The sequence below is a fragment of the Aquila chrysaetos genome, chromosome 12, assembly GCF_900496995.4.
Source record: "Aquila chrysaetos chrysaetos chromosome 12, bAquChr1.4, whole genome shotgun sequence".
NCBI classification, from domain to species: Eukaryota; Metazoa; Chordata; class Aves; order Accipitriformes; family Accipitridae; genus Aquila; species Aquila chrysaetos.
The window spans coordinates 2,192,713-2,215,648 of NC_044015.1; the positions used below are offsets into that span (position 1 = coordinate 2,192,713).

At 59.9% G+C, this 22,936-nt stretch overlaps 1 protein-coding gene across 10 annotated transcripts in view; it reads right to left on the bottom strand.

Moving 5' to 3' along the window:
• Positions 1-1,133: 1,133 nt before the first annotated feature.
• Positions 1,134-22,936, bottom strand: part of MAST3 (microtubule associated serine/threonine kinase 3) — a 34,604-nt gene continuing 12,801 nt past the window's right edge. For 6 of the 10 annotated variants that reach the window (XM_041128122.1, XM_030034021.1, XM_030034022.2 and 3 more), the window contains 26 exons: positions 15,713-15,801; positions 15,381-15,453; positions 15,166-15,186; positions 13,975-14,053; positions 13,265-13,422; positions 11,462-11,537; positions 10,867-11,076; positions 10,684-10,785; positions 9,931-10,063; positions 9,356-9,423; positions 8,880-8,965; positions 8,530-8,738; positions 8,044-8,182; positions 7,678-7,810; positions 7,401-7,566; positions 7,012-7,113; positions 6,609-6,731; positions 6,178-6,287; positions 5,888-6,033; positions 5,455-5,687; positions 5,143-5,343; positions 4,832-5,058; positions 4,585-4,707; positions 4,297-4,433; positions 3,911-4,092; positions 1,134-3,802 (listed from right to left, as the gene is read on the bottom strand). In XM_041128122.1, coding sequence (XP_040984056.1) covers positions 2,757-3,802; positions 3,911-4,092; positions 4,297-4,433; positions 4,585-4,707; positions 4,832-5,058; positions 5,143-5,343; positions 5,455-5,687; positions 5,888-6,033; positions 6,178-6,287; positions 6,609-6,731; positions 7,012-7,113; positions 7,401-7,566; positions 7,678-7,810; positions 8,044-8,182; positions 8,530-8,738; positions 8,880-8,965; positions 9,356-9,423; positions 9,931-10,063; positions 10,684-10,785; positions 10,867-11,076; positions 11,462-11,537; positions 13,265-13,422; positions 13,975-14,053; positions 15,166-15,186; positions 15,381-15,453; positions 15,713-15,801 — 4,372 coding nt within the window. In that variant the 3' untranslated portion in view covers positions 1,134-2,756. Of the gene's footprint in view, positions 3,803-3,910; positions 4,093-4,296; positions 4,434-4,584; positions 4,708-4,831; positions 5,059-5,142; positions 5,344-5,454; positions 5,688-5,887; positions 6,034-6,177; positions 6,288-6,608; positions 6,732-7,011; positions 7,114-7,400; positions 7,567-7,677; positions 7,811-8,043; positions 8,183-8,529; positions 8,739-8,879; positions 8,966-9,355; positions 9,424-9,930; positions 10,064-10,683; positions 10,786-10,866; positions 11,077-11,461; positions 11,538-13,264; positions 13,423-13,974; positions 14,054-15,165; positions 15,187-15,380; positions 15,454-15,712; positions 15,802-15,874; positions 17,158-17,934; positions 17,958-19,735; positions 20,407-22,296; positions 22,458-22,936 lie in introns of those variants that run through there. The other 4 variants (XM_030034024.2, XM_030034026.2, XM_041128123.1 and 1 more) reach the window with 4 other exon arrangements.

The following is a 22,936-nucleotide window of genomic DNA, read 5'->3' on the forward strand; positions in this document are numbered from 1 at the left end:
CGCGGGTCGGGCACGGCACCGGGCACCGGGACGGCACCGGGACGGCACCGGGCACCGGGACGGCACCTGGCTCTGGGACTGCACTGGGCATGGGGCACGGCACCGGCCATGGGGTACGGCACCGGGGTTGCACCGGGCACCGGGACTGCACTGGGCATGGGGCACGGCACCGGCCATGGAGCACGATACCGGGACTGCACCGGGCACCGGGACTGCACCGGGCATGGGGCACTGCACCGGGCATGGGGCACTGCACCGGGATTGCACCGGGCATGGGGCACTGCACCGGGACTGCAGCAGGCGTGGGGCACGGCACTGGGCACCGGGACTGCACCGGGCATGGGGCACTGCACCGGGACTTCACCGGGCATGGGGCACTGCACCGGGCAGGGGGTACGGCACCGGGACTGCACCGGGCATGGGGCACTGCACCGGGCAGGGGGTACGGCACCAGGACTGCACCGGGCATGGGGCACTGCACCGGGCAGGGGGTACGGCACCAGGACTGCACCGGGCATGGGGCACTGCACCGGGACTTCACCGGGCATGGGGCACTGCACCGGGCAGGGGGTACGGCACCGGGACTGCACCGGGCATGGGGCACTGCACCGGGCAGGGGGTACGGCACCGGGACTGCACCGGGCATGGGGCACTGCACCGGGCAGGGGGTACAGCACCGGGACTGCACCGGGCATGGGGCACTGCACCGGGCAGGGGGTACGGCACCGGGACTGCACCGGGCATGGGGCACTGCACCGGGACTGCACCGGGCATGGGGCACGGCACTTGGCACTGGGACTGTACTGGGCATGGGGGACAGCACTGGGCACCGCATTGGGCTGTGGGTGCTGTGCACATGGGGTACCGCACCGGGCACCGGGTGCTGCACCGGGCACGGCCCTGGGCACCCACAATCCAGGCCCAGGGCCAGGGCCAAGCACGGTGCCAGGCGTGCCGCTGGCAGGGCCATGTTCCCCCAGCCCCCCCTGCCCGAGCTGGGGCAGCTCCAGCACCCACCAGCCCCATTTACCCCTCGCCATCACCCCACGCAACGGGCGCTCCCTGCCCAGCCACGCGCCGGTGCCGGCAGCGCCGAATCCACCCGCCCCGGCTGCAGACACCACACCGCGGGCTCATCGCAAGGAACAATTTTAATACAACATAAAACTTCCCGAAGGTAAGAACAGAGCTGGGCGCTGGGCAGGAAGACACGGTCCCCTTGGCTTTTAAGACATTTTCCATTAAAAAAATCCTTTTCCCGCCATATCCACGCCTCCGGTGCGCAGCCGAACCCTCCTTTCCCACGGTGCCGGTGGGCACGGGGTGCCCGGTGTCTCCCCCAAATCCCGCTGCCTTCCTGAGACCTTAATACAGACGGTGGAGGAAGAAGCAAAGGAAACGCCGAGCAGCTCTGGCTGCTTGTTTTTTTGGGGTTAAACGGCGCCGGTTTAACGGCAGGAGAAGCAGGATACGGAGCCTGGCACAAACCGCACGCGCACAAAATAGTCCAACACGCAGCCAAAAAATCCGTTGGCTGCATTGGGGTAGGAAATGCGCCCGTCGGCGGTGGCGCGGTGATGCCCGACGGCAGGGGGGTCGGCAAACCGGGGATGGTCCCCCCCATCGCCAGCACGGTGCTCAAAGCACCGGGGCAGCAAACCGTGGCAGAGGGGAAAAGCCGGTACATGCATTATCAAATGGAAACATTTATATCATAGAAAACAGTAGAAATGGAGGGGGGAAATGCCAGGTTGAGCTGTAGTTTGCTGGATAAAAAGCGACGGGGGAGAAGACAGGGATGAAATTTCCAAATTACAAATGAAGCAGCAGCACAGGCGCTCGCTGGGTTGGGTTTTTAAAAAAAAAAAAAAAAAGAAATATTGGCTTTTCACGGATGTCTGTATGCACCCACCAACAAATGCCGTGGGCTGTGGTGGCAGAAGAAATGCAAAAAGCAAAAACCGACCCTAAAAATCCCATTAGTATTCGCATCCGATTGCTGACCCCACGGGGAGGTCTCTGCTTTTCCCGCCTGGAAGAGCTGATGGAGCCGGGTGGCTCCAAAAGGCTCCGAATAAAAGAATTAAAACCTTTACATCCGCTATACGCTTATAAAATGAACCATATGCATCATCATACGATGAAACATATGCATATAAAATCACCCATATGCATCCCAGCTCGGGCTGCCAGCGTTTGGGGGATGTTGCTGTGGGTTTTGGTTTTGGTTTTTTTATTTTAAATATTACAATTACCCCTCCTGACGGGGGTTTCTTAGGAGATTTGGGGTGTTTCCAGCTAACACTGACGTTAAAGTGGGTCTTTGCAAGGTTAGAAAAGAGCGTGTCATCCGGCTGGGAGCTGGGAGACGCACGGAAAAGCCTAGGACCCCCCCTGGGGCCGAGTCGGACCCTGTGACGGTCCTGCACTGCCCGTTTAGCTTATAAAAAGTAATAAATTAATTAACGAATATTTGCATCGAGTCCTTTCTATACACAAAGGCTGGGGCCCTGCCGGGGAAACGCCGCCACCGGAAAAGCTCCCGCGTCTCTATAAAAATATGAGCATCTTTCGGGGAGTACAAAAAGCCTTCGGGGGAGGCGAAGTGCCGGGGTGCAGCCAGCCCGGCCAGCGCCGACGTCCAAAATGGCTCCGAGGACGTTTATCTCACGGATACGCCACGCGGGATGGGTTTTTCGGGGAGGCGGTGGGATGCTGTGGGAAAGCTGAACCATCCCTGGGTGCCGGCGCGGGGCTCAGGCGTGTTCGGCCCCGCTCCACGTGCCGCCCCGGGGTGCCGGGAGCCGAGCGCCCGCCGGCTCCTGGCCGTGCGTCAGCAGCGCCGGCGGCACCCGCGGCGGTTGCCGGCGGCTGGTTGCTCTCTCCCCGCAGTTCCGATGCTGCCGGGAGCCGCGGTCCCGATATTCGCATCCATCCCGCCGCGGCGATGAGATGCTGCCGTCTGGCTGCTCGGTGTTGCCGATGGGGTAGGAGCCCTGGCATTCCCACTCGGCTGCCGCCGGCTCCTGCTCGTCGCTCTCGGAGCCCTGCACCGCGATCTGCGGGACCGGGCTGGGCTTCGGTTTCGGCTCCACGCCGGCCACGCCGCCGCACTGGAGAGCTACACCCTGCCCGGCTTCGCTCTTGCCGCCGTCTTCGCTTGCCGGCACCGTCTCCGGTTCATCGAAACTCACTTCTTGAACCGCTTCTTGCTTCTTGAAGGAGTCCCGGCGCTCAGAGAGGTTCAAGCGCCGCATGACCACCACCTCCTGGTCCCGGTCGTGCCTCTCCCCAAGCCGGGAGCCGGCAGGGTGATAACCGTGCTCCCCGGGGTACGCCGACGCTTCGCCCTCCCCAACGGCCTCCCCATCCATCGCTGGCATCTCCAGCCCCAGCTTGCGGCTGCCGCCGGTTTTCTTCTCCGCCAGGATGGTGACGATCTTCTCGGCCGACTGAACGCGTTTGAGGAGAGGGGAGCGGGGGCAGTCGGCGCTGCGGGGTCGCGAGCTCTGCCGGACGATGGTGGGGGGGGACAGGGTCTTGCCCTGAAAGGAATGGGGGGTTTTGGGGTACCCGGGAAGCGGAGACGGGGAGCGCTGGGGAGAAGGCGGGCGCTGGGCGGAGGAAGGGGTGCAGGCGAGGGGTGAGGGGGGGATGCTGCTGGTGGATTTGCGACGTCCCACTTTGTAGCGCTGCCCACCCAGTTTGGGTGCCAACCCGTGCAGGGAGCTGGGGCGCACGTGGCCGGCGGGTGACGTTGGGGTGCTGGAGGAGGGAGAGGTGCTCTGCGGGGACGCAGCATCTGCCGTACAAAGAGAAACAGGTCACCGCGAAGGATGGAGGGACACGTGGCATCCCCGCCCTGCCCGGAGCAAATATCCCCCCCCAACCCCGCCGTGGGTTGGGGTACCTGGGGGCAGGTCGGGAGCGGGGCTGCGGCAGGGTGTCGCGGGACCCGGGGACAGGCTGTGCGTGGGGGACTCCGGGAGGCTCTCGCTGGAGGACAGCGAGTGATGGAGACCGGAGGAGAAGCTGCGGCTGGTGTGGAGGACCGACGACTGCTTGGAGATCTTCTTGAAAAGGGATTTTCTCCTGGTGGAGGCGGGGGGACAAAGGTAGCAGGAAAGGAATAGACTCGGCTTCTTCTTAAAGCTGGTGGCCCCGAGTCTGCTCAGCTGGTGCCGGCAGGACCGGAGCCCACTGGACACCCCAGTATGGCAGAGCCGGAGCATCCCCCCCCAGCTTCAAGGACACCCCGGGAGAAATGCCATTTTATCCCGCTCTGGTTCTACCCACCTGTCCTGGCCGTCCCTTTTCCTGCTCTTCTTACTCCTCCGCGCCATCCTCGTCTTGGAACTGTTTTTCCGAGCAGGGCCGATTTTAATGGAGGTGTTCTCCAGGGCGGTGGTCCGCAGGGCCACTTTATTCCCGCTCTGAGGCACGGAAAACAAATTGCTGCAGCGTGCCGGATCTAAGCACCGAATCCAAACCTGCTCCTGCCTCGGCTGCCGGCAGAGGCGATGCCGGGGAGCCGCTGGATTGATGCACCAGTCCCAGGTGGGCAGAGCAGTGCCGGTCACCTACCTTCAGCAGCAGCTCCACGACGTCCCGGTGAACTAAACCCAGCACTGACTCGCCGTTCACGTGTGTGATGAGATCGCCCGCTCTCAGCCCCGCTTCCTGCGCAGGGCTTCCCTCTTCCACGCTCTGCAATTGAGAGACCAAGGTTTTATTCGGGTACCAACCGAAGTTTCCTCTGGGGGTTTTCCCATCGGGAAACGCGCTGTCTGGCACCACCCGTCCTTCTCCACGTGGAGCCCAGGCCACGTACCCAGACCATATGGTGGACAGTATAGACGTCGCTGTCGCCCATGTAGACGCGGATGGCTCGCAGGGTGAAGCCGTACTTCTTGCCCGAGCTGTGGATGATGATGGGGGGCCGCAGGCTGGCGATGGCGAGGGATGAGTCTCGGCTTGGGGAGGAGTCACGGGAAGAGGGGTTGGAGGAGAGGGAGTGGGGGGAGATGGGGCTCATCAGGGCACCGCCGCCAAAGTCATCTGCAAGCGGGAGAAGCCAAGCTCAGCCTGGGAAAACCACACGGCAACCGCCATCCACCAGGATAAACCACACGGCACACAGACCTGAGGTGATGATGAGGGACAGGGCTGAGACGGAGGCGGATTTGGGGACACGGCTGCCCGGCGAGGCTCTCTGCCTGTCTGGCACGTCCTTCTGGCTGCCCAGCCGACGGCTCCCGCCCGGCTCCAGGCCCCGGGGAGTTGAGTTTTTGGTGCCGGTGCTATTGCTCCGGAGACGGATACGGTTCAGGCTGACGAGATCGGCTGCACAGAGGGGAGGAGGGAGAGTTTGGGGACATAGAAAAGCCGCCCCGTGCCACGCAGGACCCCAGCTGGCCCCAGAGCATCCCGCACCAGTGTCCACAGCCAACACACCAGATAGTGCCGAGGGCTTCACCGCGCTGCCGGTCCCCGCGTCGGGGTCTCCCAGCACAAACTTGGGTCTCTCTGGCTTGGAGGATGCCACGCAAGGGCTTTCGTCCTCCGAGGAGAAGGCAAACTTGGGCATGGTGTCCAGGCTGTAGGTGCTGGGCAGTGCGGCGGGGCTGCGGCTTCGCTCGTGCCGGGAGGTGTACGGCGTGGAGCTGCAGGACGTCCAGGAGCGGAGCCTGTGTGGAGGGAGCAGGAGGGCTCGGGAAAATCAAAGATGGGCAAGGGGGATGACATTGAGCCGCCTCAGCACCCCCAGACACATCCCACCGATGCCTCTGCAAACCCTCGGTGCTGGCAAAAACCCTCCACGCTGGCACAAAGCCTCGGCACCGGCACAAACCCACATCAGCGTTGCATCCCCCATCTCAGCACGCACCGGGGCTCTGTGCCTGCCAGCCGGCTCCGGTCCTCGTCTCCCGAGTGCCTGTCCCATCGCTCCTCTTTGTCCTCGCTGTGACTCCGGTCGGAGGATGAGAGGCTGAGGTTGGAGTTAGCCGCCAAGAATTCGGAGCTGCTGTACACCTGAGGAGGAGACGAGCCGTCAGCAAGGAGCAGAAATTCAGGAATCCCCACGTGCTCCAGCATCAGCCAGGACACTGATGCTTGGCACAACCGTGCCAGCCACAGCACCCATCGTTTTGGATGCCGGAGGAGGGATTGGAGCACCTTGCTGAAACGATGGGAGCAGGAGGAGAACTGCCCGATCTCCACGGATGATTCCTCATCGTTGGTTTCTTCATCCTCCGAATCCAAATGGCGGTACCTCTCGGAGCGAGCTGAAAGCAAGAGCCAGAGCAGGCAGGGCTGTCACCCTGCCTGCAACACAGCGCGTCCTGCCTGCCCATGGGGCCCCGGTGGGACCTGCACCTGCAGGGAGCTGACAGCCCGGTCCCAAATCCCAGGAGAGTTTTGGGGTAAGAAAGCAAGGCTTTTGGTAAGGCTGAGCAGCCTGGAAACAGGATTGCACCTGTTTTGTGACTTTGGTTGTAAAGCGACCGACTTTACCCAGGAGATTTTCATCTCCTGCGGGAGCATCCGACCTGCAGCTGAGATAACGGATTGGCAGAGGGGGGGAAAGGGGATGGATTTGGCCTCACTGTCAAAGTAGCTGGTGTCGTCCTCTGACTCCAGCTGGGGGATGAACTCGGCCTTCTGCCGCAGCAACCCGTTCCAGTCCAGGTGGAGGAAGAAGGAATGGTGCTTCACCTCGTGCGCACCCCCTGCCAGGCAGAGAAACCTGCGTCAGGGGGACGGGGCAGGATCCGGGATGCTCCCGCTGCCAGCCCAAACAGTACGGTCTCTCCTCCACGCAGAGCAAATGACTTAAAACAGGATGGCCTCGAGCCCTGAGCTGCCTTCCCGGGGTGAACCCCAAGCAGGCGACCTCCCCTGAGCATCCTCAATGTGCCAGGACACACTTTGATTTCAGAAAATGGCTTGACATGAATTAGGGTTCCAGGTAACCCCCCTCGAGCGCTGCGCGGGGGCTGCCAGGCGTACCGGTGCCCAAGCGCTCGAGGGGACACTGTCTCAGCAACCGTGTGATCAGGTCCTGGGCGTCCGCGGGAAGAGCCTCGTCCCCTTCCGGCCACATAATTTCATCTGCAGGGAAAAAGGAAAAGGAGTTCGGAGTGGCTGGAAGAGTTTGGACACGATGGGGGCTGTGATGATGCGAGGTCGCAGGACAAGTCACTTCTGGGCAAGAGAAAAGTCCCCCAGGAGCCGCAGCAGATGAAAGCGTCCTCCCAAACTGGGAAATCAAAGCTTGAGGAGCCTCCTTGCCATTTAGCTGAGTATGAAATGAAGGAATGAAGCTCTCCATGTGTTAAGGATGAGCCATGACTGCTGGGAAGAGCAAACGGAGGAGCAAAGTTGCCACTGATACTCACCGCTGATGACCTGCCCGAAGAGCTCCTCGGGGGTGTCTCCGAAGAAGGGGACGCAGCCCACCAGGAACTCATAGAGGATGATGCCCATGGCCCACCAGTCGACGGGCTTCCCGTAGCCCTGTATGAGGATGACTTCTGGGGCGATGTACTCCGGAGTACCACACACCTGCGTGGGAAGCGGTGGCTGACACCTCTGCAATGACCTTTGCAACAAGTCCTGAGGCTATCCCCATCTCCCGGTGATGGCAGATCGGCCAAGCGGAGCAGGACCTCGTACCTGCTTGTCCATGAACTCCCGAGTGTCCTTCTCCATATGGCCTTCGTAGAGGTTCGTGGTCATGTTCATCAAGCCGATCTTTGACAGACCGAAGTCTGTCAGCTTTATGTGGCCCATGGAGGTGATGAGCAAACTGCAAGAGACGACAGATGCCCCATGATGATGCTCTTTGCTTCTGGGAAGACCTGGGCAGGACCAGGCAGACTCCAAGACCTCTGGTCCTGGTGCAATGGCACAGAACCAGGTCTTTGGGCACCAAAAAACCATGACCTCATTCTCCCTTACCCTCTTGGCTTGGATCAGTCCCTCTCCCTTCCCCATCCAAACCCAACCCTGTCCTTGCTCAGACCTGACCCGCGTCCTCACTTGTCAGGTTTGAGGTCCCGGTGGACGATGCCGTAGTTGTGGAGATACTCCAGCGCAAGAACGGTCTCAGCGAAGTACATCTTCGCCATGTCGACGGGCAGCGGGCCCATGTTCTTCAGCAACGTGGCACAATCCCCCCCTGCAGGGACACGGGTCCTCCTGAGCACGGGAGGCTCAGAGAAGGCAGGGAGGTCACCGGGCAGGGCTATGCTGCCTCTCCTGCCAAGCAGGCTCCCAGCCAGACCCTCCCATCCCTCCTTGGAAGCAGCGTTGATCCCTGGGAATGGGGCACAAACGCTCTCCTAGGTGAGCATGGCCACCACCTTCATTGAGGTGAGACTCAGGATCACCAAAGCATCTCCTTGTGCTTCCCTCTGCTCCCTGGAGCAAAGCAGGGCAGGAGATGTCCCGGTGCTGTCCTCGATACTCAGACATTGATTTTCCCCTGTCCCCGCTGCCCTGTCCAGCCCTGGATCCCGTTCTCACCTTCCACATACTCCATCACCATGCAGAGGTGTCGCTTTGTCTCAAAGGAGCAGAACATGCTGACCACGAAGGGGTTCTCCGCGAAGGTGAGGATGTCCCTCTCCACGAACACCTGCTGGATCTGGTTCCTCAAGATGAGGTTCTGCTTATTGATTTTCTTCAAGGCGAAGCGCTGCCGCGTCTCCCTGTGCCTCACCAGGTAGACGGCCCTAGGAGACAGTGAAACAGCTGGACCTCAAAACATGTCCTCCAACTACCAGGACCGACCATGCAGCACTGCAGGGCTCGGATGGGGAGGACTTTGGAGATGTTTACAGAGGGACACAAGTGTTAGGAACTTCCCAACTGACCCGTAAGCCCCGTTGCTGATCAGCTTGATGGTCTCAAAGTCCCCTTCGCACGGCTTCCTCCGAGGAGCGGTGGCCGAAGGCTGAATCTGAAGACGACAGAGGTTTTTAAGGTTTCCCGGTGTGCCAGCGCTCTGAGTGCAGGCAGGAATTCACCGAGCAACATCACATATCACCTCCGAGTGCTCCTCACTGCCAGAGAACATCCCTCCCTGAGCCCTCTCCAGCCACAAACCCCAAACCAGAAGAGCAAGATGCTCTGCAGATCAAGAGCCCCACTCTGAGCTTTGTCCACTCAAGAAGCCAGACGAGGGACTGTGAGATATTACACCTGAATACAAGTCACCCTTGGGGACAACCCGAATTAACGTCTCCCAGCCTAAGATAGCAGAGGAGCTGCTGGAAGGAGCTTTGGTGTGGGGTGAGGCAGGACGAAGCTGGAGGCAGCAGGTGGGACAGGCAGGTAGGGCCGTGCTCACCTCACAGGCGTCATCGTTCTCCGGTGTGATAGTGTTCCCGCTGTCAAAGTGATCCAGCTGGACCATTTCTGCAGAAGACAGGGATGGTTTTCACCTTCTTCATGCTCAGCCCCCACCAAAATAACCCCCCACCAACCACTCTCCCTCCAAACTCAGAGATCCCGCGGGGATTTAGCCACACGCTTTGCTCGAGCTATTGTATGGAGAAATTCAGGTCATGGCGTTAAGAGGTTCAACAGGAGGTTAAACATTTATATAATTCTCTTTTTTCCATGGTCATTCCCGTGTTCTTCAGGGATTATGGTTCCCCCCCAAGGCCATGGCTTCCTATGGATTAAGCGTTCTTGAGCTTAATCTGCTTTGCTGAACGTGTTGGGAGCAATAACGAGGGATGTGGGGCTGGCCAGGAGACCTGGACACCATCCTGGTCCTGCTGTGACCCACCCCATGACACCAGCTCAGCCCTGCCGGTCCCCCTGCCACCTCCCAGTGCTCATTCACGCTCGCCAGTGGCCAAACTGGGAGTCCGCATCCCACTGCAGGCCTCAAGGCCACCAACCCAAGCGGTTCCCTACCCTCCAGTGGGTCCTTGACGAGCCCCAGTTGGCTGATGATGTATCGGGGAATATCGGTCTTTATTCCCTGGCCAACTTTGGCGTGTCCTTCTGCAGCTTCCAGGAGATGGTAAAACTCCTCCGGGTCAAACTCCTGGATGGGGAAAACCAAGCACAGCTGAGGAGCGAGACTTTGCAAAGTTAAACCTTTCCTCTAAGCTTGCAAGTGACACCTGTAATTGGGGACAGGCTCTGGATGCTTGCAGGAGCAAGCTAAACACTCTGCTCCTGTTTCTAGCATTGTTCCCCATGTGAAGGGTTGATGGAAAAAAACGGAGCCCCGTGAGTTGGCCTTAGAGGGGAAACCAAGGAGAGCACACCAGCAGCACATTTCATCACAGCTCCTTCTTCCAGCTGCAGGAACCATAGCACAAAGGCAAGTGCTTTAGAAATTCAGCACAACAGCTAGAATAAACCTGAAAATGGATGAGAAAGTTCACTTCTTGCTAAGAAGTTCACATCCCACTACTCCACTAGGACAAACCAGCTTCTCCTCTGCAAGAAATGGCTTTAATGCTAGGAATGGTCTCAGCTCCTTGCTGCAGCCTGATCAGGATGGTGTGGAGCAGAGGTTCCCATGGTGGACCAGGCAAGGTGGTGAGGAGATGCCTTGTCCTTCATGGTCTGCGCCCACTCAGAGAGGAAGCAAAGCCTCCTCTCCGGGCAGGCACGGACCATGAAAGATAAGAAACATCAGGAGCTGCCATGTCTTACCAGGCACTCCAGAAGGCGAGCAGGACGGGAGATGATGATCAGCAGCTTCCTCACCAGTTGGTCGATGAACTTCACCTCCTCGCTCTCCGAACGCTCCTGAGCCTGCCAGAGAGGAGACAGAAGCCAGGCGTCTATCGGTAGCCTCAGGAGATGGCACCAGCCAGGGAACTGCCCTGTACTCACATCCCGGAGCATCTTCTCGAGTTTCTCCTGCAGCTCCATGAAGTAGCGGGAGGTGATGAGAGCTCCCTGGGACTTTGCCAGGCAGTCGCGGGCCAGCTCGATGATTTGGTGGTGGATGAAGCCCAGCACCCCGTCTGCCAGTGGCAGAGTGCTGCTCGGAGAGAAGTTTGTGATGGTGTCCTGCAGACGCTCTTCCATTTGGGCTGTGGCCTGCAAGGCAGAATGGATGGTGATGCCCGGGAACACGCGTCCCCATGGCATGCATTGGGTTTGGCCAGCCAGGATCTCATGCTACTACCTCCTGCAGCTCCAATATCCACATGCACATCACGGCCCCACGTGGGACCCAGCTTCCAGCAGACTGGAAAAACTCCATCAAAGTCTCCCAGAGACCTCTGCCTGCACGTGTGATGAGGCAGACCCACAGGTCTCTGCCTCCCCAGTTCATTACCACATCTCCAGTGTCCTCAATGCCCCCTGGTATCTACCCATGCATTCTATATTCCAGCACAGAGAAGAGGTTGTTCTGGAGAAGATGCTATCAGGATGCCAAGGAGGGACTAACGTGCTCATCCCCCCCAGTCCCGGCAGTTACCTTGGGGAACCTCTCCTTGTAGACATGGTTCATCATCACAACCTCATTATCAAACGTTCCACTCGTCCGTCCAGGGCTGTGGAGGGAGAAAACCAGTTGCATTATGAGGTCCAAGTCATTTAAATCTATGCAAATAGCTACTGCCCCTGGAGAGCAATTTGTTCCCTCCTCCTAACTCCCAATCCCAAGCAGTTAAAGCTCATCCGAGCGGAGCCATCAGCCTTGGGCCAGCACTTTCAGCAGCATCTCCCACCACGCATGGATCTAGTCGTCCCTGGCACCTGGTCCAGGGAATGTTAACCTCCCACAGACCCAGGTCTCCAAACTCAAGTCACTTGAAAATCCAGAGCTGAGAGGCTGGTGCATCAGTCAACTTGGCTTTGAAGAGTGAGCTCATCCTTTCCTTCCTCTGGATTCCACAATTTCTCACCATTGTTGCCCTTTTTGCAGCTCACCAGCAAAAAAACCCCAACCAAACCTCATGGTGGACGCAGGGACCTTCATTAAACAAGGCTTCTCTCTTCCCCTCACCCAACATTGCCTCTCGCAGGCCCCTGCCTGGTGATCCCCTTACGCAAAGCAAGTCGCAGGAGCAGCCAGCAACTCATTAACCACTATATAATAAATGCAGCGATTAAAACCAGACCCAAGCTGCTCGCTGCCAGCCCCAGCTCAGCCATTGCCGTGCCATGCTGACTGCAGAGCTGGCATCTCCTCGGTGAAAACTTCACCACCTACAAAACCCTGTCAGATAATTAATCCGATTTTAATGAAATTTCAGCCGCAACACGCAGGGCTATGGCTCTGCCTCTGGCGCAAAGAGGGTTGGGAGCTTTTTCAGTGGGAAAAGAGGATTTAACCGAAACATCCCCTGTAAAAAACACAAGCTCCTGGTGCTGGACAAGCAGAAACATGACCGGCTCCTTGCATGGGGCACGATCTTGGAGCAGCAACACAGAGCTCGGCAGGTCTGTAGGGTCAGCTCGCACGATGCTACGGCCACCGGCTTGACGCTCCCTCCAAATTTTCCTCTCTCCAGCCCGCAAATGCCTGTCCACCTGCACTCCTTGTTTTTTGCAGAGGCAAAGACCAGGCTGATGCTCAGCCCCAGCAAACAGAGGTGATCTTTCCTTACCCAAGCCCAGAAACGGGATTTTTAACCTTTTAATGGCAGGTCAGGCCGGTGGCCTCCCAGCCGTGCCCTGCAAGGATGGCCACCGCTCAGGCTTCTGCTCGGCGGTCCCCTTCTCTCCTCTGAAACCTTTGAGACAATTGAGCAAGAAGCTGCAAACCAACTATTTTGGAACAAATGCCACTTTCTCCAGCTTCAGCCTCAGGAAACCTCACTCTCAGGTGTTGGCTGCTGCCAGGAGAGCAATGCCACATCCCGACAGCTGAGAAGATGCTGAGAACGAGACCCTACTGCCCAAAATCACAGAGCTTAGGATCATAGAATTATAAACTCATGGAACGGTTTGGGTGGGAAGGGACCTTTCAAGGTCACCTAGTCCAACCCCCCTGCAACGAGCAGGGACATCTTCAACTAGATCAGGTTGCTCAGAGCCCCGTCCAACCTGACCTTGAATATTTCCAGGGATGGGGCATCTACAACCTCAAGCCATAGCTTCTCCACTCCCCTGCAAGGAGAAAACCCGTATCGGTGTCAACACCTTGGGATGGGCTCAGCAGGACCAGGACGTCCCAGGAGCAGCTTACGAGAGGGCAGAGGATGCGCTGGACGTGCCGGCGCCCGGCGCATCGTCCCAGCGGCGCTGTGGGTGCTCCCCGCAGCGGGTGCCGTACCTGAGGCTCCTCGATCGTGGGCGCAGGCAGGGCGAGTGCCGCCCCTCCTCGTCCGTGACGCTCTCCGTACTGCGGAAATGCTTAGAAAGGAAATGCAGCTCGTCGGGTGTGGGTTGGTACGGCAGCTGGTGCAGGCGCTCCTGGGAGGACGAAGACGACTGGAAAGAGAGAGAGATGCAGGGGGATCAGGAAAAGGATCCGCGCTTCCCGGCAGCGGGGTGGAAACCACCAAACCCACGAGTGAAATATCCCTCGGAGCCTCTTAGGAGGCTGGAAACACTGACGGGCAGCATGCTCTGTGCTCGGTAATGTGAAATAGGGACGGCAAGACCAGCCCGGGGAGGTCTGCGCTGCCCACTCCCACCCCAAATCCCCCTCCGGCTCTCCCACTCAATCCAGCTCCGCTGAGCCCCATCCCTTGTACCTGCAGCATCCCGGGCAGCTCCTGCCCGGCCATTCCCCTGCGCGGTTGGGATGTGCCATGACATGCAGGGATGCTGTAATGCCCAGGGATGCTGTAAAGCCATTCACGAGGCTCTACGGCTTTCTTAAAAAGCACATTTGGAAAGCACGATGCAGCTAAAGCACGTGGTCGTCTAGGAATGGAGGGGCTGCCTAGGAACCAACACCGCGGGGCTCAGGAGGCATTTCACCAAAAATCAAGGGGTTTGGGTTCTTCTCGCCTGCTGTCATGAGAAAGTAAACGTTACCGAGACAGTGGAGCTGGGGGTGTTGGTCCCATAGCCAGAGGAGGGTAACGAAGCCAGTGACCACCTTCTGCCATCAGCCCTGTGAGTGCAAACGTGCCAATCACATACAGGAAAAAAACAACATCTAAATGCAAATAAATAACGTCAGAGCGGTAAGGGTAGGGAAGAAGATGCAGGTTTGGCTTGAATAATAAAGCCCTGAAACCTCTTTGCAGAATGGACTGAAATTGAGTGAAATAAGAGGGGTTTGCAGGGGAGGGGGGCTGTTCTGCAACCCCAGCGTGCAGGCGGCCATGGGGACGGGGACAGTGACAGCGAGCAGGGTCCCCGCAAAGGGACAGCGCTGGGGCTCGGGCGGGTGGCAAATCTGATTCAGATGGGTTAAAAAAAAAAAAAAACCCCTCTGTGAGAATCTGATTTTTAATTAGAGCAAAATTCAGCCTTCTGGGACTTTGTTCTATGAGAAATCGGGATTCCTAAAGACCCATCCTGAGACAACAGGCGCCGCGGAGCAGAGCCCGGTTATAAACAGGAAGGCAACTGCTCACACGTAGGCGAATGCTTCCTCTTGGAGATGTTTCTAATGGACGGGGCAATGTCCACGTCAAGATGAGGCCCTTCACCTCCCGCCGCTGTTTCCCGTGCAGGGCCAAGGACGACGGGAGCTGGCAGGGTGCCGGATCCGGCACCGGCCCCACCGCATGCCCTCGCCGCCGGCAGGCTCGCAAATCCCCAGCCCTGCAGTTTGGCTTTTCGCTGTTACAAGCGTGAAAACCATCCGTAAGCCTCCAGTTTTTTTTCCATGTGACGATCAATGGGTTAAAATCAGCTGTCGCTCCCCATGCGTGCAGTTAATTAATTAGTTAAACAGGATTTTGGCATCTGTGTCTGGAGCAGTGCAGGCTGGGGAGGGGATGCAGCAAGATCTGCATCTGCGGGGACCCGGCCGAGCATCCGTCCCCGGACATCTGCCGAGCATCCGTCGGGAGCGTTCAGACTGGGTCCGAGCTGGGGCTGAGCTCGTGGCTGGGGACGGTGTGATGGGAATAGGGATATTTCTGCTCCTGGAGCTGCAGGGAGCCCAATCCCAGAGCAAAATCTCCCGCCCAGGGATGCACACAATGAAGGGCCTTGCCGATGCGGAGCAGACATCTCCCCGGAATGCAGCCCCAGCTGGTTTCCAGTACTCACCTGTCAGTCCGAGGAGCATGGCTGGGGGAGAGGGAGGTACCGGTCGCGGCAGTGGCAGAGCAAACAACACCAGACCAAAAAAATAAGGGAGAAAAAAGAAAAAAAAAAAACCAAAAAACAAAACCAAATCATTTGAGATCAACAGAACAGTCCCAGTTGGTGGATTATAATTATTAGTGAATATTAATGGTCTGGGAGGGGGGCCGGGAGCTCACCTGCGAGCGAAGGGGAAGTTGATGGAGGTGCTGGCAGAGAAGTTGCGTGGGCTGTCCAAGGGGCTGCTCCCGGCTGTGGGGAGAAAGGGGGAAAAGTCACCCCGATACCGGCCCCGGTGAGATGCCCAGGGTGCCGCGGGCTGCTCCTTCAGGGGAAAGAGGGGGTAAATCACTTCCCAAGCTATTCCCTCCTGGAAAAGGCACCTGTGGCCAGGAGCCAGTCCACTGCTGCTAACAGGTGCTGCAGAAGCAGAAGGGTCCCCCGCCACCCCTCCGAAATATTTGGGTCACTTTGGGAGATGGTCAACCCATCCCCTTGGGACAGCCCTTACCTGTCGGCACGGAGAGGGGGGAGAGAGGCCGCGAGAGGGTCGGAGAGGGGGTGCCCACCACTAAGCTCTTCCTATTGCTGCTTCGGCAACTAGGGAGGAAAAAGAGGAAATTAATTTGGGGAAGCGAAGGACGGGCAGGGCTGGACAGGCTCAGGCACGTACGGGTCCACTGGTACGTGATGTCCTGTGCCAGGGGACATGACTGCCATCACCCCATTGATTACGGATCTCCCACCGCAGGGAAGATCTGTCCCCGGTTCAACGCTGCCAGAGACGGGCCGACGGGGTTATTTTTAACGATGAACTGTCTTGTCAAGGTCCCACTTCTGGTTTTGGCTGGCTGGGGAGGGCAGAGGCAGGCGGCCCCTTGGGCAACGGGCCGAGGGCAGGAATAGAAAAAGGGATGTAAAAGAAGGAAGCGATGGAAATGCCAAGTGGCTCCAGGCCACAACCCAACCTGCTCCATCACATGGAAAATGCCCCCCAGTTCCTATAAACCTCCCCGCACTTGGTGGTCCCCAGGTCACAGCGGGGAGGACAGTTGGTCCCCGACCCTCTGAGACTTTGCGGTATCGCTGGGCATTTGCGATGCCACGGCAGAGATCCAGCTCGGCCGCGCTCCGGCAGGCAACAGGAGGAAGCCACGTGCACCGGCGCCAGGTGAAAAGCAGGACCACGTGCAGGTCCACGCTGACGGCACCGGCACCTTGACACCCCAAACACCCCGAAACTCCCATCCCAGTGCCGAGCTCCGGTATCCCGCAGAGCTCCTCTGGAACAACCAAAAGGCCACGTCCGCAAGCGCCGGGTCTCCGTATGACCATCTCCATTCCCACCCCCCCAACTCACAAGATTTCAATCCTTCTTGCAGGAATTTCCTTTTGCCTTTCCTTCCAGCCCTTCTCCAAGCCCTGAGCCCAAGGTTGCCTTACAAGCACAGCCCAGCCTCGAAAAGCCCACCCGCCCGCAGTGATGCTGCAGCCCCACTCCCACCGTATGCAGCCCATTTCAATATGAATAAAATATGATCAGCTCATTTAAGTTCTCTTTCACTCTGCCGAGAGGGAACTGCAGATATCCACAGCACAGAGCAGAAGCTCAAGCACGAGGACAACCTTCCCCTTCCTCTATCTGTGCTTCCTCGGGCTGCAAATTCTGCAAAGGTGACGCTGAATTTCCTCACTAGGCTGGGAACGGGAACCCACAAGGATGCCGCTAATTAAAGGACATTGTTTAACATCACGCCGCAGCCAGGTACACCCACAAAATCGAGGGGATGAAACCGGAGCGAAGGGATTCTCCCCGGATCCCAAAACCAGAAGTGAACAGCAGATACGGTATCCAGGGTGCAAAGGACGACATTTTGCAACACGCCATCCCTCCAGACAGATGTACATAGCACCGATGCACGGGCAATGCCAGCCACGCGTGGTCAGAGCTCCACACGTGTGGTCAGAGCTCCACACGCGTGGTCAGAGCTCCACATACATGGTCTGGTCAGAGCTCCACACGCGTGGTCAGAGCTCCACACACGTGGTCAGAGCTCCACATACATGGTCTGGTCAGAGCTCCACACGCGTGGTCAGAGCTCCACATACATGGTCTGGTCAGAGCTCCACACGCGTGGTCAGAGCTCCACACCCAACGCCTGGCACCCCGGCACCTCCTGCTGGCATCTCCCCCCCTGCGGAGCTCCTCCTGCTCCCACCCTAAAACTAGGAGCCCCAAGTTTTCTGCTCAAGACTGAAGGTCTCAGCCAAGCCGGTGACCGGGGAGGCTGCTTGGGGCCCCCCCAAAACCCTCCCCCCCCCCCAGGATGAGGTGTCCCTGGGTGCACCCCTGGGACATGCACCCCCGGGACACGCACCCCGTGACCACCCTGAGCTCACTCGGAGCTGCAGCGGCGTACCGGCGGGGGGGGGAAGGCAGAAACCTTCCCCCCCTGCAACCATTCACCCCTTCCTGCCCCTGCCTGGCCTCTGCATTTGCTTTTCTTGCTTAAACGCAGGCTTGAACACCAATTGCAGCACCCACAGCTGCAAACTCCCAGCTCAGCACCCACCCCCGGAGCAAGAGCAAACCACAGCCTCTTGCTGCCACCGGCTCTGCGTGCCGGATGGGAAACCGAGGCACTGCAAGCAAACCTGCTTCGCCGCCGAAGCGGCACAAGCAGAGGTTTGTTAACCAGAAGGGCTGCAGAGAGCTGCCAGCTTTGGCATTACTTCACCATTCGGTCCCGCCGCGGGGACCGGGGTGCACGTGCATCTGTGTCTTGCAGGGGGGGACATCCCAGGGGACGAGGGGCTTGCTCCTGCTTGCTGGGTTTCATTTTGGAAGTGAAAACAAACCTTTAACGAAGCAAGTTCCAGTAATGGTGACACAGAGGGAGGCCGACGTTTCCTGTTTCCGTGCGCTCCACCCTCGGCTCCGCAACCATCTTGCGCCACTTTAACCCCGCTTCGCCTGATGCATCATCTACAGCTGGTTCCCATCTTTTACGGCATGGAAACCTCGGGCTAGAAACAAGCCTCGGGGTAGAGACGAGCTGCCAAGCCCTGAAGGCAGGAGCTAGGGCTGCTGTCCTCGCTGCCTCTGTCACCTAATTGCACATTGGGTACCAAAAATGGAGTGGAAAATCGCCGTCAGCATCTCCCACGCTGCTCGTGCGGAGGCTGCCCCGGCCTCGGCGCTGCCGTTGCCATCCAGCACATATTTCAAAGGATGCGGAAAGTGTGTGACAACCAGTGTGACCCTGAAGCCTGGAGCAAAATAACGTGTCACCTGTCCCCAGGCCGCCTGCAATGAGGAACCGGCACGTCCCACCGCCTGCCGGCACCTGCACCGGCACCCGGCCTCGGCACGGCACGGCCGGGATGTCCACAGGCAGGAGACAGAGCAAAATCTGGCAGCTTCCCGAAGGCTGCCTCCTCGGAGCTGCGGGAAGGGCAGGATCCGGCTGCGCAGCACAACACTGATGCCTCTAACCGGCAAACGGCTCCACCAGGATCCGGGCGAGCGGCACTGGGTGGCAAGGAGTCAGCGCCGTGCAATACCGAGGGTCACGCTAAAGCACCCGGCCATCACCGGGAAATACACGGAGGGACTGCAGCATCCCGCTCCTCTCCTACAGGATCCGACCCCTAAAACTTCCCAGGATGGCAGAGCATCGTGTGTCAGATGCCAGGCCGGTGCTGGGCAGAATACCAGGCAGAAAAGCGGCTGTTTGGGGCAAAGTGGGTGCAGGGTGGTGGGAGCAACGTGGCTGCGAGGGCAGAGTCAGGCCGATAAGGGAGCGGGCGCAGTCTCAAAGGGCAAGCAGGCGGCTCCGCTCCCGGCTGCATGATTAAGAGCATGAGTCGGCGCTCCCGGCTCCCTTCTTTACATGGCTGCGGACAACATTTTTCCTCCATATCCCCCAAACGGGCACACGGCGCTCACGTGCCTGGAGCTTTGGGGAAGTGCCATGGATCACCACGTCCTGGAAAAATCGGTTTCCAGTGGGATAAGTTTGTGTTTAACGTTGAAAGTTGCCGAACCAAGCAGCTGCATCCCAAGTTTCTCCATGACATTTCTCCTCCGTGACTTGTGACGGCGGCGCTGAACTCGGCTGCCTCCAGGGATGGAGGCTGGGGTGGGGGAGGCTGGGGACCGGGGTCTCGATGGTAAAACGCAACACGCCGCCTGGCACGGGCCACGCACAACCCCACCACATCCGCACAACCCCACCAGACACCCGGCATCGCTCTGCGGAGCCGCTCTGGCCCCTCGTCCCACCCCAGCCGAAAGCCTGGCGCTGCAGATGCTTTTATTAACCCACCCCGGAGCACTGAGCAACACGCCGGGCACCTGTCAAGAGCAAAATCCCAAATCCTCGCAGGGACTCGCGGGATAATGAGTTGGCTATAGACTTATTTATTTCTTTGCGCTGCAAGAAAACAGCCTGAAGAAACCGCCCCGCACCCTGGAATGCATCCCTGCACGTCCCCGTGCCGCAGTTTCCCATTAGTGGGTAGAAAATGGTACCTGTTACGTCTGCCGGCACGTTTTTCTGCAGTGCGCGAGGTGTGAACAACCACAGGCGGCATCCACGGAGAAGAAGAGCCCCGTCAGCCATCGAAACACTGGCTGTCCTGCCCCGCGCCGGCCATCTCAGCAACCCTCCGCAGGAAATTAGGATCCCTCAGACCTCTTAATCCCACTAAATAACATCATATGCTTTCTGCCCACTGTAAAATAGGCCAGACCAGTTCTCGCTGCGGATTCTAGGAATACCGATGAAAGAAGAGCAAATCCTCTGCCCTTCATGAGAATTACAGACTCATCATGCTCAGCTGGAGACAGATGACTGCCTAGATCATCTCTCCAATTACACATCTCTCCCAGGGCCCCCCCGGCTCAGCCATCCCAGGTTGGAAAACCCCATCCAATGCCTTTTCTTATTTATTAAAGGTCCCCCTTGCCCGTCCTCGTGCGCTGGCAGCAGTAATTTCCACAGCCCAGGTGAAGCAGGCACCTTCCTGGAACGGGATCGGTGCTGGATGGATTCATTTGCTAAGCAACCGTGTTGCTTTGTGCCAGCCCACAGTAATATTAAAAGACATTCACAATGGCAATATCTCCCTTCTGCCTCCGCACTGTCTTAAACACCTTTTTTATATCAAGCCGTGGAAGGGTTTTATGCCTGGGCGGGCTGCAGCACCCCAAATCTGCTGGATGGAGGTGCCAGCCTCCACCACCCAGACCCGGGGGGGCTCAGCGGGTGCTCGTTGCACCTCTCCCAGGGCCAGCAGCGCTGCCTGGCCCCCTCCTCGGGGACACGTCCCACCTACCTGCCCAGGTCAAGCCTGGCGTTGTAGCTGGAGACCTGGGGTAGCCCCCTTAGCACCCCATTTTTGCAGCAGCCCCCAACACTGCCCCAGCCCTACTGCCGAAGGGCGTGTGAGCCCTTTGCCCCCCACTTTGACCCCCCCTGCAGCCTTGCCCAAGGGACTGGCCCCTTCCCCCCCCCTCCCCGGGCACCCTGGGGACTCTCACCCTGGCTCAGGACATGTCACCGCATGGGACACGTCCCATCAGTGCAGTGCCCACCTCAGCATGGGGGCTCACAGGGGTATTTTCCCCCCCCTTATGCATGGGAGACACCCCCCCCCCCCCCCGACATGCACCCTGCTGCAAAGAGCCCCAACCCACCCCCACCCCCCAGGACTAGTGCCCAGCACCCCAAAATGTGCATCCCCTAATGTCCCGGGACCCTAAACTCTGCACCCCCCCCGTGGCACTCTGCACCCCCCCCGTGGCACTGGGCTCCCAACCGACGCACCCTCGGATGCACAGCGCACCCCACCCCGGCAGCCTCGGGGCTTTGAGGATGCACCCTCAGTGCACAGCACCCCCCAAAAAGATGCACAGCACCCCCAAAACACACACCTCGGTATGCACCCCCCAGTGCAAAGCCCCACCCCCCCAAACCACACACGTCGGTGCACAGCCCCCCCAAATCCAAGCACCCCGGTGCCCCCCCCACCCCAAACCACGCACCCCGGTGCACCCCCTCCCCAAAAAACCATGCACCCCAGGGTGCACCCCCCGGTGCAAAGACCCCCCCCCAAACCCATGCACCCCCGTCTGCCCCCCCCCCCAGTGCAAAGCCCCCCCACCCCCCAAACCACACACGTCGGTGCACAGCCCCCCCCAAACCCAAGTACCCCGGTGCCCCCCCCTCCGGTGCACAGCACCCCCCTACCCCAAACCACGCACCCCGGTGCACCCCCCCCCAACCACGCACCCCAGGGTGCCCCCCCACCGTGCACAGCACCTCCCTACCCCAACCCACGCACCCCAGGGTGCCCCCCCCGGTGCACAGCACCCCCCCACCCAAACCACGCACCCCAGGGTGACCCCCGACCGTGCACAGCACCTCCCTACCCCAAACCACGCACCCCAGGGTGCCCCCCCCCCGCTGCACAGCACCCCCCTACCCCAAACCACGCACCCCAGGGTGCCCCCCCCCCCGTGCACAGCACCCCCCTACCCCAAACCACGCACCTCAGGGTGCCCCCCCCCCCCGGTGCACAGCACCCCCCCCTACACCAAACCACGCACCTCAGGGTGCCCCCCCCCCCCCGGTGCACAGCACCCCCCCTACACCAAACCACGCACCTCAGGGTGCCCCCCCCCCCCGGTGCACAGCACCCCCCCTACACCAAACCACGCACCTCAGGGTGCCCCCCCCCCCCGGTGCACAGCACCCCCCCTACACCAAACCACGCACCCCGGTGCACCCGCCCCACAACCACACACCCCAGGGTGCCCCCCCCCCCCCGGTGCACAGCACCCTCCCACCCAAACCACGCACCCCGGTGCACCCCCCCACCCAAACCACGCACCCCAGGGTGCCCCCCCCCGGTGCACAGCACCCCCCCACCCAAACCACGCACCCCAGGGTGACCCCCCCGGTGCACAGCACCCCCCCCACCCAAACCACGCACCCCAGGGTGCCCCCCCCCCGGTGCACAGCACCCCCCTACCCCAACCCGCGCACCCCAGTGTGCCCCCCCCGGTGCTCAGCCCCCCCCCCCCGGTACCTCTTGGAGCGCTGGAGCAGGACGCCGGCGGCCCGCTGGCCCCGGTAACCGGGCGGGGCGGCTCCCCAGCAGCTCGGGTCCGACATCGCGGGGGAGGCTCGGTTACCCCCCCCCCCCCTCCCTCAACCCACCCCGGGGCCCGACCGCATCCACCGACACGGCCGAGCGGCGCCGTCGGGGGCGCGCGGGACCGGGACGGGGCCGGGAACGGGGCCGGGAACGGGGCCGGGAACGGGGCCGGGCCGGGCTCCCGCCGCCGCCTCCCGCCGGCTCCCGCCCCTTCCCGCCCGGCGGCGCCGGGGTTCCCATGGAGACGGGCAGCGCCCCGAAACGGGGTCCGGGTTTCCATGGAGACTTTTTTGGGGGAGGGGGGGAGCACCCCCAAAAGGAGAAGGGGGGGGGAAATGGGGGGGGTAGTATAGAAACGAGGCAGCGCGCCGATATGGGGTTGGGGTTATTGTAGAGGTGGGGCTGCACCCCGAAATTGGAGGCTTGGGGTTGCCATAGAGGTGGGGCTGCACCCCGAAATTGGGGCTGAGTTATTGTAGAGGTGGGACATCACCCCAAAATGGAGGCTTGGGGTTACCGTAGAGATGGGGCAGCACCCCAAAATGGAGGTTAGGGGTTACTATAGAGATGG